We start from the raw sequence: 12,620 nt of genomic DNA on the forward strand, positions 1-12,620 counted from the left end.
AAAAAAATTTTTTTTTAAAATCCCAAACTATCAAAAGGCACCAGTTTACCACTAGATCTATCTATGTGCCAAGTATGACGAAGAAATATGGTACGGTTTTCAAGATCTGCTCCGGAAATGAGGACTACCTCCATTTTCAGTCTAAATCAAAGTCGTTGCCATGGAAACTCGAAAAATAACTTTTTTTTTAAATCCCAAACTATCATAAGGCACCAGTTTACCACTAGATCTATCTATATTCCATGTTTGGTGAAGAAATATTGTACGGTTTTCAAGATCTGCTCCGGAAACGAGGACTACCGCCATTTTCAGTCTAAATCAAAGTCGTTGCCATGGAAACTCAAAAAATAACTTTTTAAAAAATCCCAAACTATCAAAAGGCACCAGGTCACCACTAGATCTATCTATGTGCCAAGTTTGGTGAAGAAATATGGTACGGTTTTTAAGATCTGCTCCGGAAACGAAATGTGACGGACGGACAGACGGACGGAAGGACGGACGCCACGGGGGCTGTTCCTACATGATGAAAAAACACTAACAAAGATATAAGTGAAGAAAAAAAACAGAGGTTGGCACTCAAGAAGACAATACGCTGAACGACATAAAAGAAGACAAATTGGCAAGGAAAATGACAAAAATGGATTCCCAGTAAACAAAACATGTCACCACTGTGTGGCAATTTGAAAGAGAATGAGTTGGTTGGGATAGTCACGTAATCAGCACATGTAGGTCAACCAGTGTGCATGGCCGCGATCTGGGAGGTGACCATGGCGATGTGAGGCGATTTTCTTGAGTATAGTGCGAGCCCAAGTATAATGCACACCCCCTCTAGTGGATTCAGTATTTTGGAAAAAAAGATGTTTGAATAGTATGCTCAGAAAAAAATGTCACCATACCCCTTCAGCGAGTTCCCGGTGATAAGAAACTTGGTCAGTACAAATTTGAAATTTGAGATAAAAAATCACCAGACATGTTGATTTACCATTCAAATTGTATTTTTCGTTCTGCTAGGCATTGTTTTACATCAAGGAATGAAGGTTACCTTGTGTATTTTCTCAGCTGTACACACGTTTTCTTGGAATCTACCAGTGATTCGGTAAAAACTTACCCAATCATATAACTTAAAAGGATTTTGGTGCAAGGATCGGGGAAAAATTGTATCTGAAACTATTGTTTTATCAGGAATAATATATTCCAATATCTTGTTATTTTAGTTGCAGCTTTTACTAACTATATTTGAAATGATAATAACCCTAGGCGTAGCACTTCGGTGCAGCTAATCGCTATTGCTGGTTATTTTTTTTCACAAAGAACAATTTGACCAGTCACCTTCAAGGCTCCAACGCATGTGATCGCGAGAACATGTTGAAATATGACTTTTAACGAGTATGGCATTTTTGATACACTCAACAACAAAAGTTCCTGTGACACCAATATTTTAGTGTATTTAGTAAAGTTTGGTTTTCAATATTGAAGTACATGTATGGAATCAAGTCACAAAAACGCATCTGCTACAGAAAAGCATGCATTCCATGCAAAAGTTGACTTTTATGCAAGCCCCATGCATTTCACTACCAAAGAATGGGTATAAAAACATGTGCGTTAACGGGATTCCATATGCATCGTTTAGCATCGTGCTGACAACAACCACTCAGAAAAACAACAAAATTACGCAATTATTCAACACTACAAAGTGCCACGCCTGTCCGAATATGAGCGTCTGAGAGCCATTGGTATGCTTGAAGCAGGATCGAGTCAACGTGATGTTGCAAGACAATTTAACGTCCACAGAAACACCAATTCAGTCAGAGACCGTTCTCAGAGTGGTGGGCCACGCGTAACCAATAATCAACAAGACAACTGGATTCGAACAACACCCCTACGAAATCGATTCAAGCCAGCAAAACAGTGACTGCAAGAAGCATTCCTGGCCTTCGACGAATATCTTCTCAAACCGTACGTCGCCGCCTCAGATGTGCACGGATTGTCGCAAGAAGACCCGCCAGACGTCCCATTTTGACAGGAAACTACCATCAAGCATGTCTACAGTGGTGCAGACAGCGTCTACGCTGGACGGCCATGCAGTGGGGACAAGTTCTATTCACTGACAAGTCTCATTTTCACCTCAGCCACAGCGATGGACGAATTTGAGTGTACCGACGTTGAGGTGAACGTTGTGTCAATCATTGTGTCATGGAAGAAGATTGGTTCGGGGGCAGCAGCGTTATGATATGGGGTGGGATTACAGCAAGACAGAGGACCCATTTGATAGTGGCAGAGGGAAATCTGAATGCACAGCGCTACTGCGATTAGATCATCGACCCTGTTGTTCTTACCGTTTTTGCGTCGTCATGGCCCAGGCATTACCTTTCAACATGACAACGCCCAGCCTCATATTGCTCGACTTTTTCGGGATTCTCTTCAACAAAACCCTGGCCGGCTTGCTCCCCTGATCTCTCACCAATCGAGCACATGTGGGATGAGATAGATCGGCGCCTTCGACGTCAACCCCGTGTTCCACAGTCACTCCAGCAACTTCGAAACATGCTCCAGCAGATATGCATAGATATCCCACAGGACTTTAGTGCGAGGCCAGGTCCATTCCTTGAGACGAAGATGTGCTGCTTGCATCGCAACCAGAGGTGGACACACACGCTATTGATTTGTAAATTGACATTTTGGCATGTTCATGTTTTTTATGAAATCACACATTTTCTGAAATCAGTATGGCAAATTAAACCATTTAAACACTTACAGGAGTCTTTTATCTGTTGCAACTGAAATTGTTTCAGATTTGGTAAAAAACATAACTTTGCATTAAATCTTATTCAATGTCACAGGAACTTTTGTTGTTCAGTATATATGTATCCATTCTCTGTCAACTAAAGTTCGTTTCAAGGCATCAATAGCGGTAATCTGACTATGGTTGCTGTTAATAACGGTGAGTTGTGCGATCTTCCGATAGCTTCACACACGATTTCGCCGAAATTAATTAAAACAATCTTAAAAGGAATATTGAATAAAAATAATGAAATAAGTTACGAACATAAGTCCAGATATACAGTGTAATTACATGATTTGCGTACTCATTATGGATTTGTTGACATGGTATTTCCAATGTTACGTGCTCACGGTAGTGTCTTTGCGTTGGGTGAAAAAACTTCAAAACTCATTATGGCATGTATAATGCACACACCCTTCTACACAGCTCGTTTTTTGGAAAAAAAGTGCGCACTATACTCACGAAAATATGGTATGTATGGGTGAATTAACTTTAGAAGATGGAAACCTTTATTTAAGACACGTTTCCACTTAGGATCGAAAAAAGAAAGAGAAATGCATAGTGTGAGATAGGATAGGTAAAAATATATGGACTTTGTAAGACTCTTTAACATGTTTTAAGTAGTTTTTTTCCATAGATACCCATTAATGTACGATTAGTGTCTTAGGAGAAAGGGAGAGATCAGTTGAAGCTATGTGAATGAACCAGCCTGTGTCTTTTCAGGCAATGGAGTATCATGAGTATGATAAGTCCTCCGTTTCATGAAATGAAGAGACAACTTTGCATCACTTTGTTACTTGACAGTCCATCATTAGCCTGGGTAACCACTAAAGACCTGTAGCTTGGCCATGGTAAAGGATGATGCTTCATGGCAACCGGCGTATTACAGCATGGGAGAAACTATTTCTTCTTGCATGACTGGCTTGAGAAGGGGCATGTGATATAGTCCTTCCATAAGATCAACAAACAAGTGCCCCAGTTCATAACACTACGCAGGTAGAGGAGACTGTGAGACCCACATGGTCAAAAATTTTGACTCAAAACTTAGTAAAATCTAAATATTTTTTACATTTGTATACTTATCCTGCATTATTCCTTTATGCATTTAATGCTGTTTTCTGACAGACGAACTGTGTGACATCCAGCTGCTAAATAAACCACTAGTGGCAGCACCCTCTCACAGTCAGCACGTGACCCGGAAGCTATGACATCACATCAAAGCACATAACTGCTTTAAACACAACATCTGAAATTCGTGGGGAGGTAGCGTAGTAAAGGGATGGCACTTAGACATCGTAATGCAGGATAAGTACACAAATGTAAAAAATATTAAGATTGTACTAAATTTTGTAACTTACCCTGCATTACTCCTTAATGCATCTTTATCAGATGGCATGGCAGGTGGGCATACCTTCAGATGTGATCGATAAGAAACCCTTGTCAAGGTCTGATGAACCCGCACTGCAAGTGATAACCAGAACATCCTGTCGGAAGGAAACGAGAGTCAATGCAAATAGGAAAACCTGAATAGGTGACAGAAATAGAATGAGGCGGGTAGCCCAAACTAGAACTGACCTAAAAGTGAATGTGGAACGCAGTGGAGCCATTTAATATGGGATGGGAGGTGGACGAATCCCTGTCCACCAGGTCGAAGAACCGGAAGGTCTGGTTTAGCATTGACTGAGAGTGGAGAATACCCTGATTCCTCAGACACCTCACCACACCACAGTGATGTTGTCTGTGGATATGGTCAACTGGGCATGACGGAGAGTGCTCTGCTAGTGACAGACGGCCAGGATAAGTGCTTCTAGCTCAAGGTTGTTGCTGTGCCAATGGTGTTGATCTCCGGACCAGCCATGTGGCAAGGGGCAAGGAGGCAAGGGGCAAGGAGACGCCGCCAAAGACATTCGATTCCACTGTCCACCACCAGAGGCAAAGCGAGTGTCCGGCATATGAAGGTTGGTGGACTTGGACGACCAAGTGATTCGATGCAGGTCCTCGTCCAACGTGTGTGCTTCATCAGCAATGTTGAAGGAGTGGACAGAAAAATCACCATGAGGACTGTGAGGAGCCTTGAATGATAGCGTGATGGACACCTTAGCGAAATCCTCATCTAAAGCCGCAACAAGGTCAATTAACAAAGGGTCAGGTGGGAGCAAAGTCAGGTAAGACCAGATAGTGGATTTTTTGTCGACATCAGAACCGGGGAAGAGAGCAATGGAGGACAAACGGTCAGCCAGACAATCAGCTACCTGGGAAGGACCCACTTGGGTGTCAATTTCCGGAGAGGGAGGATCTAAATCGGGCTGAAAAGATCCCTCCGAAGAGTCTGAGCAATGTGAAAGACTTTGGGATTGAGAAGACATGGAACACCGGCGAGAGGCAGACGGAGAAGATGACGCATAAGACAAATGAGGCTGGTGAGAACTCGTGGTAGACGAAGGGGCTGAAGGCATCGGCGAGTCAGTAGTCAGGTGGTGGGTGCGATGTCATTGTTAAAGGTGAAGGCAAGAGAAGCGTAGAAGACAGCAAAAGGGCATTGGTCTTGATGAAGGAGGGAGTCTTGATGAGGGAGTTGTAAGCCATGTCAGGGTTTCAAACAAGCACGTTGAGTGAGACGTTTCCTGGATACTCATAAGTAGGAGTTGAAGGTGCACGGCAGCAAAGGACTGCAATATCGGCACTGTGCTGTGAAAGTACAGGGCGTCTTACAATCAAGGCAGAGAGGGTGGGGGTCCCAAACAGATTTGTTTCCGCGGCAGCGAGTGCAGTGAGGCATAATTTCTTAAATTTAAGCAAAATCATAACGATGTGGCAAACATAGTGAGCAAAAGGTAGTAAAAAGCAAAGCTTTAAACACACAAACATGAGGTCAAACAAAAAAAATGGATTACTGAAGCCAAATAAAAAAACGCAAGACACAAAAGTACGTGGCCATGTGGTGAACTGAAAATGGCGGGCAGGAACAACAATACACCCGTAAATTACTGTGACTCAAGCCACAATCGAGCGATAAAATGTTATGAAATAGGTAGGGGAAGACCAGGGGAAGAGAATCTAGTTAGCAAACGATGAATGTAGAAACAGGCAATACAGCAACACAATAAGCTTTATTTCCACAAGGGATACCATAGTATGTCCGTCTGTGGAGGTTACAAAGCAGTGATGTGCTTTGATGTGACTTCATAGCTTCTCGGTCACGTGCCGACTGTGCGAGGGTGCTGCTTCTTCTGGTTAGAACAACCATCTTTAACAGCTGATTAACAGTTCACACAGTCTGTCTTTCTGTCAGAAAACAGCAGTAAATGCATTAAGAAGTAATGCAGGATAAGTTAAAAAATATCAATATTGCAACCATCCATCTGAGACTGGTACAATAGGTTGGTCGTCTGACACGCGTCTCGGTTGGGGCATGTTAAGCAGCGTCTAGTTCAGAGCCATAGGTTGAGATAAGGTTGACAATGGTCGACAAGTGGTGCAGTTGCACCTGTCAGTCAGGGTCACTGGGGGAATGGAGAACAGATCCGAATCAAAACCAACCATAAATCGGCTGTGGTGATCGTGGCTTGAACTATTTCCGTATGTCCAGGTCACCAGCAACATTTCCAATTACACGGTCTGTGGTAGCGGTTGGAAGATACTCCATGACAGGCTTGACTAGGCTTGCCCAGGTGTCTCTGTCCACACGGCCATTTGAGTTTGATGGTACACTGGCAGAACATGGTTCACACATTACCTTCTTCTAAACACCTGTATACTGCAGACATTGAGCATCTTCTGTGCAACCTGTAGAACTGCACCTTCAGCAGGGTATGTGAGGGTCACCATGTGTCATGAAGTGACCGCAAGCCCCACAATTCGACAATATTGAATCCCCACCACCTAGGGATGCTTGCAGTCAAATTTCTTTAATTTCCTTTTGGAGGTTCAGAAGAAGAAGTCGTTTGAATAAATTGTTGACCGACGGACGACAGACGACGGACAGATGACGGACCCCACGGTACAGCATAAGCTCACCTTGGTCCTTTGGACCTGGTGAGTTAATAATATATTACTTGCACAACAAGTTAGTTGACAGTGAAGAGGGCTTCTGTTGAAACTCTGAAGACTATTTAGGATGTGCTATTTGTCAAAATTTGGGATTTATGACAAAGCTGTCATGGAGGTAAGGTATTTGTAGGAATAATGAGTAGTTTCATGGGTAAATATTTATCCATTTTTCATGAATGAACCCTTACTTAAAAACTTAAATGAATTTTCCAGATGACAATTGATTCCAAGCTCAAACACAAGTTAATATGATGGAGGTACATAACCTTATATTTCACATATCTGTGCTGTTGGTAATTTTGTTACCTGACATGGGGGAGATTTGGAAGGCCACACTTGGCTGGATGTAGGTAATCTGAAACTCAAAATCTACTGGAGCTCCACAGTAGAGAGGAAATACTTCAGACATTCTGAAAAGAAAATTTAATGATGATACAAAGATGCACAGAATTTTATTTTTCTAATACATACATCTGAAGTAGAGAATACAATGAGAAGAAATGTTTTTAGGACTTTTTAGGACTTGTGTACATATTGATACTTTCAGTCAGGTGAGCTACAACTTTGAAAGTCAAAACTGATATGGAATCATGTCACTGAAAACCTTTCAAAAGGGACAAACTCCCAACAAAGGTTCAGATATAGATTGAACTTTCCTAACATACAATAGGGGCAAAAGCATAAAGAAATTCCACAAACAGGAAACCAAACCCCCCATGTACAAAAACAGTCGACTGGTCTTTTGACAGATGGATATGACTTACTTGTGCCCAACAGGGACTGGAGAGAATGAAAAGTGATGGGGGAAGTCTTTTGTGCTCATCACAGGGTAGGCATGAATAGGCACCACCAGGTTTTCCTCTCCCTGCAGACAGAAGGCACATGGAAATACAGGTAAGTAAGAACTACCCTCACCACGTGATTTAGAAATCAGTTTATGTCCTTGAAAATGAACTGAAACCCTGCTTAAGGCCACTAAAATGTCAACAACTTAGTCAAAATATATTGGAGAACTAAAATTGTGTTTGTAATACATGCACAAACAGAAGCAGCCCCATCCCCACCATTTCCTGAACACCCTCAAACGTTCCCAGCAGAAATATATTCATCTCTATTCCATGTTGTCTTATGCAATACAACTTAGTCCTATGCCTCCAGTTTACTTTTAATGCAATTTACAAGTACTGCCAGTGCATGGCCAACCTCTGACTTTGCAATTTAACGGAGTTGTTTATTATGGAGTTTTTAACATTCTACATGTACAAAGACAAAAAGGGGCATAACTCCACAATGCTTAACTGGAAGCCATCGTAACTCAGTATCCGTCCTGTCCTTGTGAGGATTCGCTCTGGCTCAGGACAATACATTCTGGTGTATTTTTCTTTATGTGTAGCTTCAAAGTTCCCACACAGCTATCAATTTTGAAACCACATCGGGTTTTTTTGTCGGTACTGTGAATGATTGTAATCCAAAATGTCCTGAAGACATATTTCAGATTTTGTGATAATATAGAAGAATGATCTATAAAAATCCTGAAAATTTCCTTCAAGAATACATTTACTTTTAATTTAAGGAATGAAGTGGCTATTTCATTGAACCTATAAATATATATAATGAATATTTCACAATTCTCCAAATATGTATGTGCTGCAGTGTTACATTCACAAAGCATCTTATAGGAAGAAAAGCAAGATGAATGGCAATTTCTATGTTCAAACGAACAGCTGATTATTAAGAGATTCATAAATTCTATGGCATTTTAGAAAATATAAGTAACATTAATCATGTTAATACATACATGTACCCATTTTGCAGCAGTGCATTATTTTACTGGGTGAAAAGATATCAAGAGATATTCAAATTATAATTCAAGATCTACTTCATTAAATGAATGTGTTGTGTACTAATTCATCCGCAACTCACAGAAAATAAGAAAAATGTACAACGATGTATATGAATATGACATCACTATTGGTAACCTTATAACATTACGAGTTCACTGATAGCAGTATGCAGAATGTTCAGAGCAGTTTATTCAGTGGTGCAGAGAACACATATATTCATAACTGAGTCATGTAAGTTAAGTAATCTGAAATCAACATGTTCTATTTGTTTTTTATGTTTCTATTCTAGCCTTGATACTACATGGAAAGGCAGACTAATACCGCTGTCAGTGCGCATAATTTTGCGTCAATCATGGCGTCATGTGGAACAAATTTTGTTGACTTTTCAAAATAAGTATCTAATTATTAATTTCTCAATTCTTGCAATGGTTATCGACCCAGGCATATTCGCAATAATCTGACCTAATGTATGCAAAAGGTTGACGACTGAATCTCTCAGAATAGTAGAAAATGTTAACATGCAAAACTAGAAGTTTGCTTTGTTTACATTTTCAAACAAGAAGGCCTTGTAGGTCTCAGAGCACAGGGTCTGGTTTAACACTTGAATTCAATTGGACCGTTTGTATAAGTGACTTACGCAATGTGTCAATTGATTGGTAATGGAATGATGAATTCAGGGATGTATGTATCGTAGCAGAAGTTTAAATACATGTGATGTGACAGGCATCTCGACTGACGCGAAAAGAGTCATAATTTTGCAACACTTTCCAACATGGAGGTTCGAATAAGAGTTTTTACGTTTCAAAAATGAATATTGGGTTATTAGATTCTTTTTAACATTGATCACTGGAGTATGGACAAAGAGCAGACACCTCATAGTTTTTTTACTATACTTCTCATGTAGCTATACCTTATTTGAATAAATAATTACATTTAGAACGGAGAATTGGTAAAATGCCGTTTAAAATGTACACTACATTAAGATGTCGTTTTCTGTACATATGCTTTGCCTAAAATAGTTGTTAATGGCATCAGATACTAGATACTTTCCCAAAGAATCCAAAACTGTGACTAGTATTTTTGTGTATGATGTATTTTAAGTATTAGAAACGTATTCAGGGCCTAATCTCATCTTGGCCTACACTACAGTGTACAATCACATAGCCGTCATTTCAAATAACACTATGAACAGTTTAACCAAGAGAACTAGACCAATGCAAATGTCAAAATATATAATTTGTTACAGGGTTATTCTACGTACAGTCAAGTCCCATTAATCCGACACTCGTTAATCAGACAAATGGCTTTATCTGACACTAATGATGGGAACCGATTAAATCAGTTGACACTAGCCATTAAGAAAGCAGCTTTCTTGAGCTTTGCGGCAACAGCTTCAAACTGGCGACTTCCATTCAAGACTATGCTTTTTAAAGTATTTTGAATCAGTCATACAGTACGTATGCATGATCCAAAAATGAGATAAGAGCCTCCATCACTAAAAATATAATGGAGACTAGGGGTAGTGTTCCGCGAATAATAGTGAATAGGTGCACTAAATCTCTATCGTCCACCCTAGAGCAAGACAACGAACATTTAGGGGCCAAAATCGCTAAGTCACTGTCCAATTCAGGAGCAGAAGTCGACAGGGGACTGCACTCAATTGCGTAGCTATAGCAAAAGGAGCCAAAAGCTTTATCCAGATTTGTAACCATATCTGCTAAATCCAGTCTGATTATTTTGCAAACTGGCAGACGGGACAACAAAAGATAATAAGGTATCTTCGGTCAAAGTACTCTTCGGAAGCTGAAGTTTATCCTCAATCCATATCAAAACCATAACCGGATCCGTCAAAACCTCCAAAGCAAGGGAGGCATGACGATCGATCAGTTCCTCCTCTGGCAACAGGTACATGGAAGAATAGGGTGAGTCTGTCGAGGTCGAAAACGGAAGAGTAGCTGGAACATAAGTTACTGAATCCATCGGAGGACCTAACTGAGGGAGGCATGCTGACGTAAGGGAGACTGAATTTGCTGTGCTGGGATGGAGGTTAAATAATTAGGACTCAGCAAGGTAGAAAGTATCTGTGTGGAAGACTGTAGTGTCCCTGGAGGATCTGGTACAACCGCGATAAGTGGACATGAACCAGAGGCGGAGACGGGGAAGCGGAATGGCACATTGAAGGAAGAGTGCCGTGCGTGGCCTATGGGAAGGGCATCTGCTGGTAGTAGCTGAGAGTCGAGTGTTATCTCTGTGCCAATGAAAAGAGGACAATTCATGGCAAGGAGAGGGACAGAAGCTCGGCCGAGAAGGTAATCCAGGTAAGCAGTGTCACAGGGATACATGGGGTGAAGGAGTCCATACAACTCCATCCATGTGGGTAGAGTTCCCAATCATTGGAAGTGCACTGATCCTTGGAAGTACTTCGAACCTTGCAAGTGTGCTGCTTCAAAGAGGAGCGTTGGTCTTGAGATTTTCGCTGAACCTTAGAAGGACGTCAAACTGGGGAGGATTCACGATCCTTGGAGGTATGGCGAGTCTGAGAAGATCGCCGATCCAGTGATCGGCAATCCCTTGATTGCTGATTCCTATCTTGAGTTCGTCGATCCTTAGAAGATCATCGATTCATGTGTTCAGGTGGATTGTATTTTTAGAAGCTGGAAACCTTTGTTTAGGCATGTTTCTACTAAGGATCGAAAGAAGAATGAAAAAATGCATAGTGTGATATAGGATAAGTTCAAAAATTAATATTGTGAAGCTGGAAGTCAGGTACTTTAAAAATACATTACATATAACATTACTATCTTTATAACAAAGATTCATGCACTTCCAGTTTATTGAGAAACTTCTGTTTGGGAAAAACATGTTCATTACCATGAAACAGTGCAAAAAAAGGAACATTATAGCACTATTTAAAAGGAAATGTAAAATTTGTTCATGATTGTCTGAAATAGGATGGTACGTTTTTTAGTTTTGATGAATTCACTGAACTGTATCAACTAAAAACCAACTTCCTAGAATATGCAGGTTTGATTTCAGCCATAAGAGCGTATGCACATACCAAATCAATATCTTTTGAAAAACAAGTAGAATTGCCCTCTATTCATCAAAATTTAGTGATACTATATACTGGAAATCATATAATTACATTGCTTTTCGGGCAACGGATAGCCCAAAAATGAAATGGTTTCAATATGGAGTGGTCCATAGAATTCTGACAACTGATAAAGATTTGTACATCTATAAAATAAAAACAGAATCATTATCATGATTATGTACTTTTTGTGATGTTGAACAGGAATCTTCTATACATCTGTTGTTTCAATATACACATGTAAAACCATTGTGGCAAATGGATAGAAAACTGTACTGGCACAAAATTGGAAATAAATAAGAAAAATGTCATATTTGGATGTAAGGAAAAACGAAATGACACACTAAACTTGATGTTCATTCTAACTAGATTATACATCTACAAAAACAAATATACGAATTGCTTACCAAATTTGAATGGTCTCAAGACTATGTTAACAAATTCTTATCATTTCAACAAGTTTACTGCCTATTCAGAATGCAAATATGGAAAGTTTATGACCTTCTGGTCGTCACAATGTGTTTACACAGGTAAGATTTATCCAATGTCCAGTGTCTACACAGCACTAATAATATGAACGTAACATAATTATATTGTCCATCAATTTTCTCTCTGAAATGTGTCAATTACCATAGAGTGAGCATGTACCCTAAAAAAAACCAAACAAACATTATAAGCACTTCCTAATGATCTTGACCTTCTGAAGGAAATTGGATTTGCAAATTGCAAGTGCATATAGTTACAAAGGTCAAGCTACTGTAGTATGTATACAGTAAATACAGTCTGAATTACACTGATTGCAAGTCTTTCAATGTATGAATGACCATAACATTTGACGTGACCTGGACACATG

At 40.1% G+C, this 12,620-nt stretch overlaps 1 protein-coding gene across 3 annotated transcripts in view; it reads right to left on the reverse strand.

Annotated features, from left to right (window-relative positions):
- LOC124118005 (cilia- and flagella-associated protein 221-like) overlaps positions 1-12,620 on the reverse strand; it is a 244,435-nt gene that overhangs the window by 177,204 nt on the left and 54,611 nt on the right. For all 3 annotated transcript variants that reach the window (XM_046480041.2, XM_046480039.2, XM_046480040.2), the window contains exons 4-5: positions 7,597-7,697; positions 7,139-7,242 (exon numbers count right to left, since the gene is read on the reverse strand). In XM_046480041.2, coding sequence (XP_046335997.1) covers positions 7,139-7,242; positions 7,597-7,697 — 205 coding nt within the window. The remainder of the gene's footprint in view (positions 1-7,138; positions 7,243-7,596; positions 7,698-12,620) is intronic.

This window comes from Haliotis rufescens, unplaced genomic scaffold (genome assembly GCF_023055435.1).
Source record: "Haliotis rufescens isolate VD_foot unplaced genomic scaffold, xgHalRufe1.0.p SCAF_10, whole genome shotgun sequence".
NCBI classification, from domain to species: Eukaryota; Metazoa; Mollusca; class Gastropoda; order Lepetellida; family Haliotidae; genus Haliotis; species Haliotis rufescens.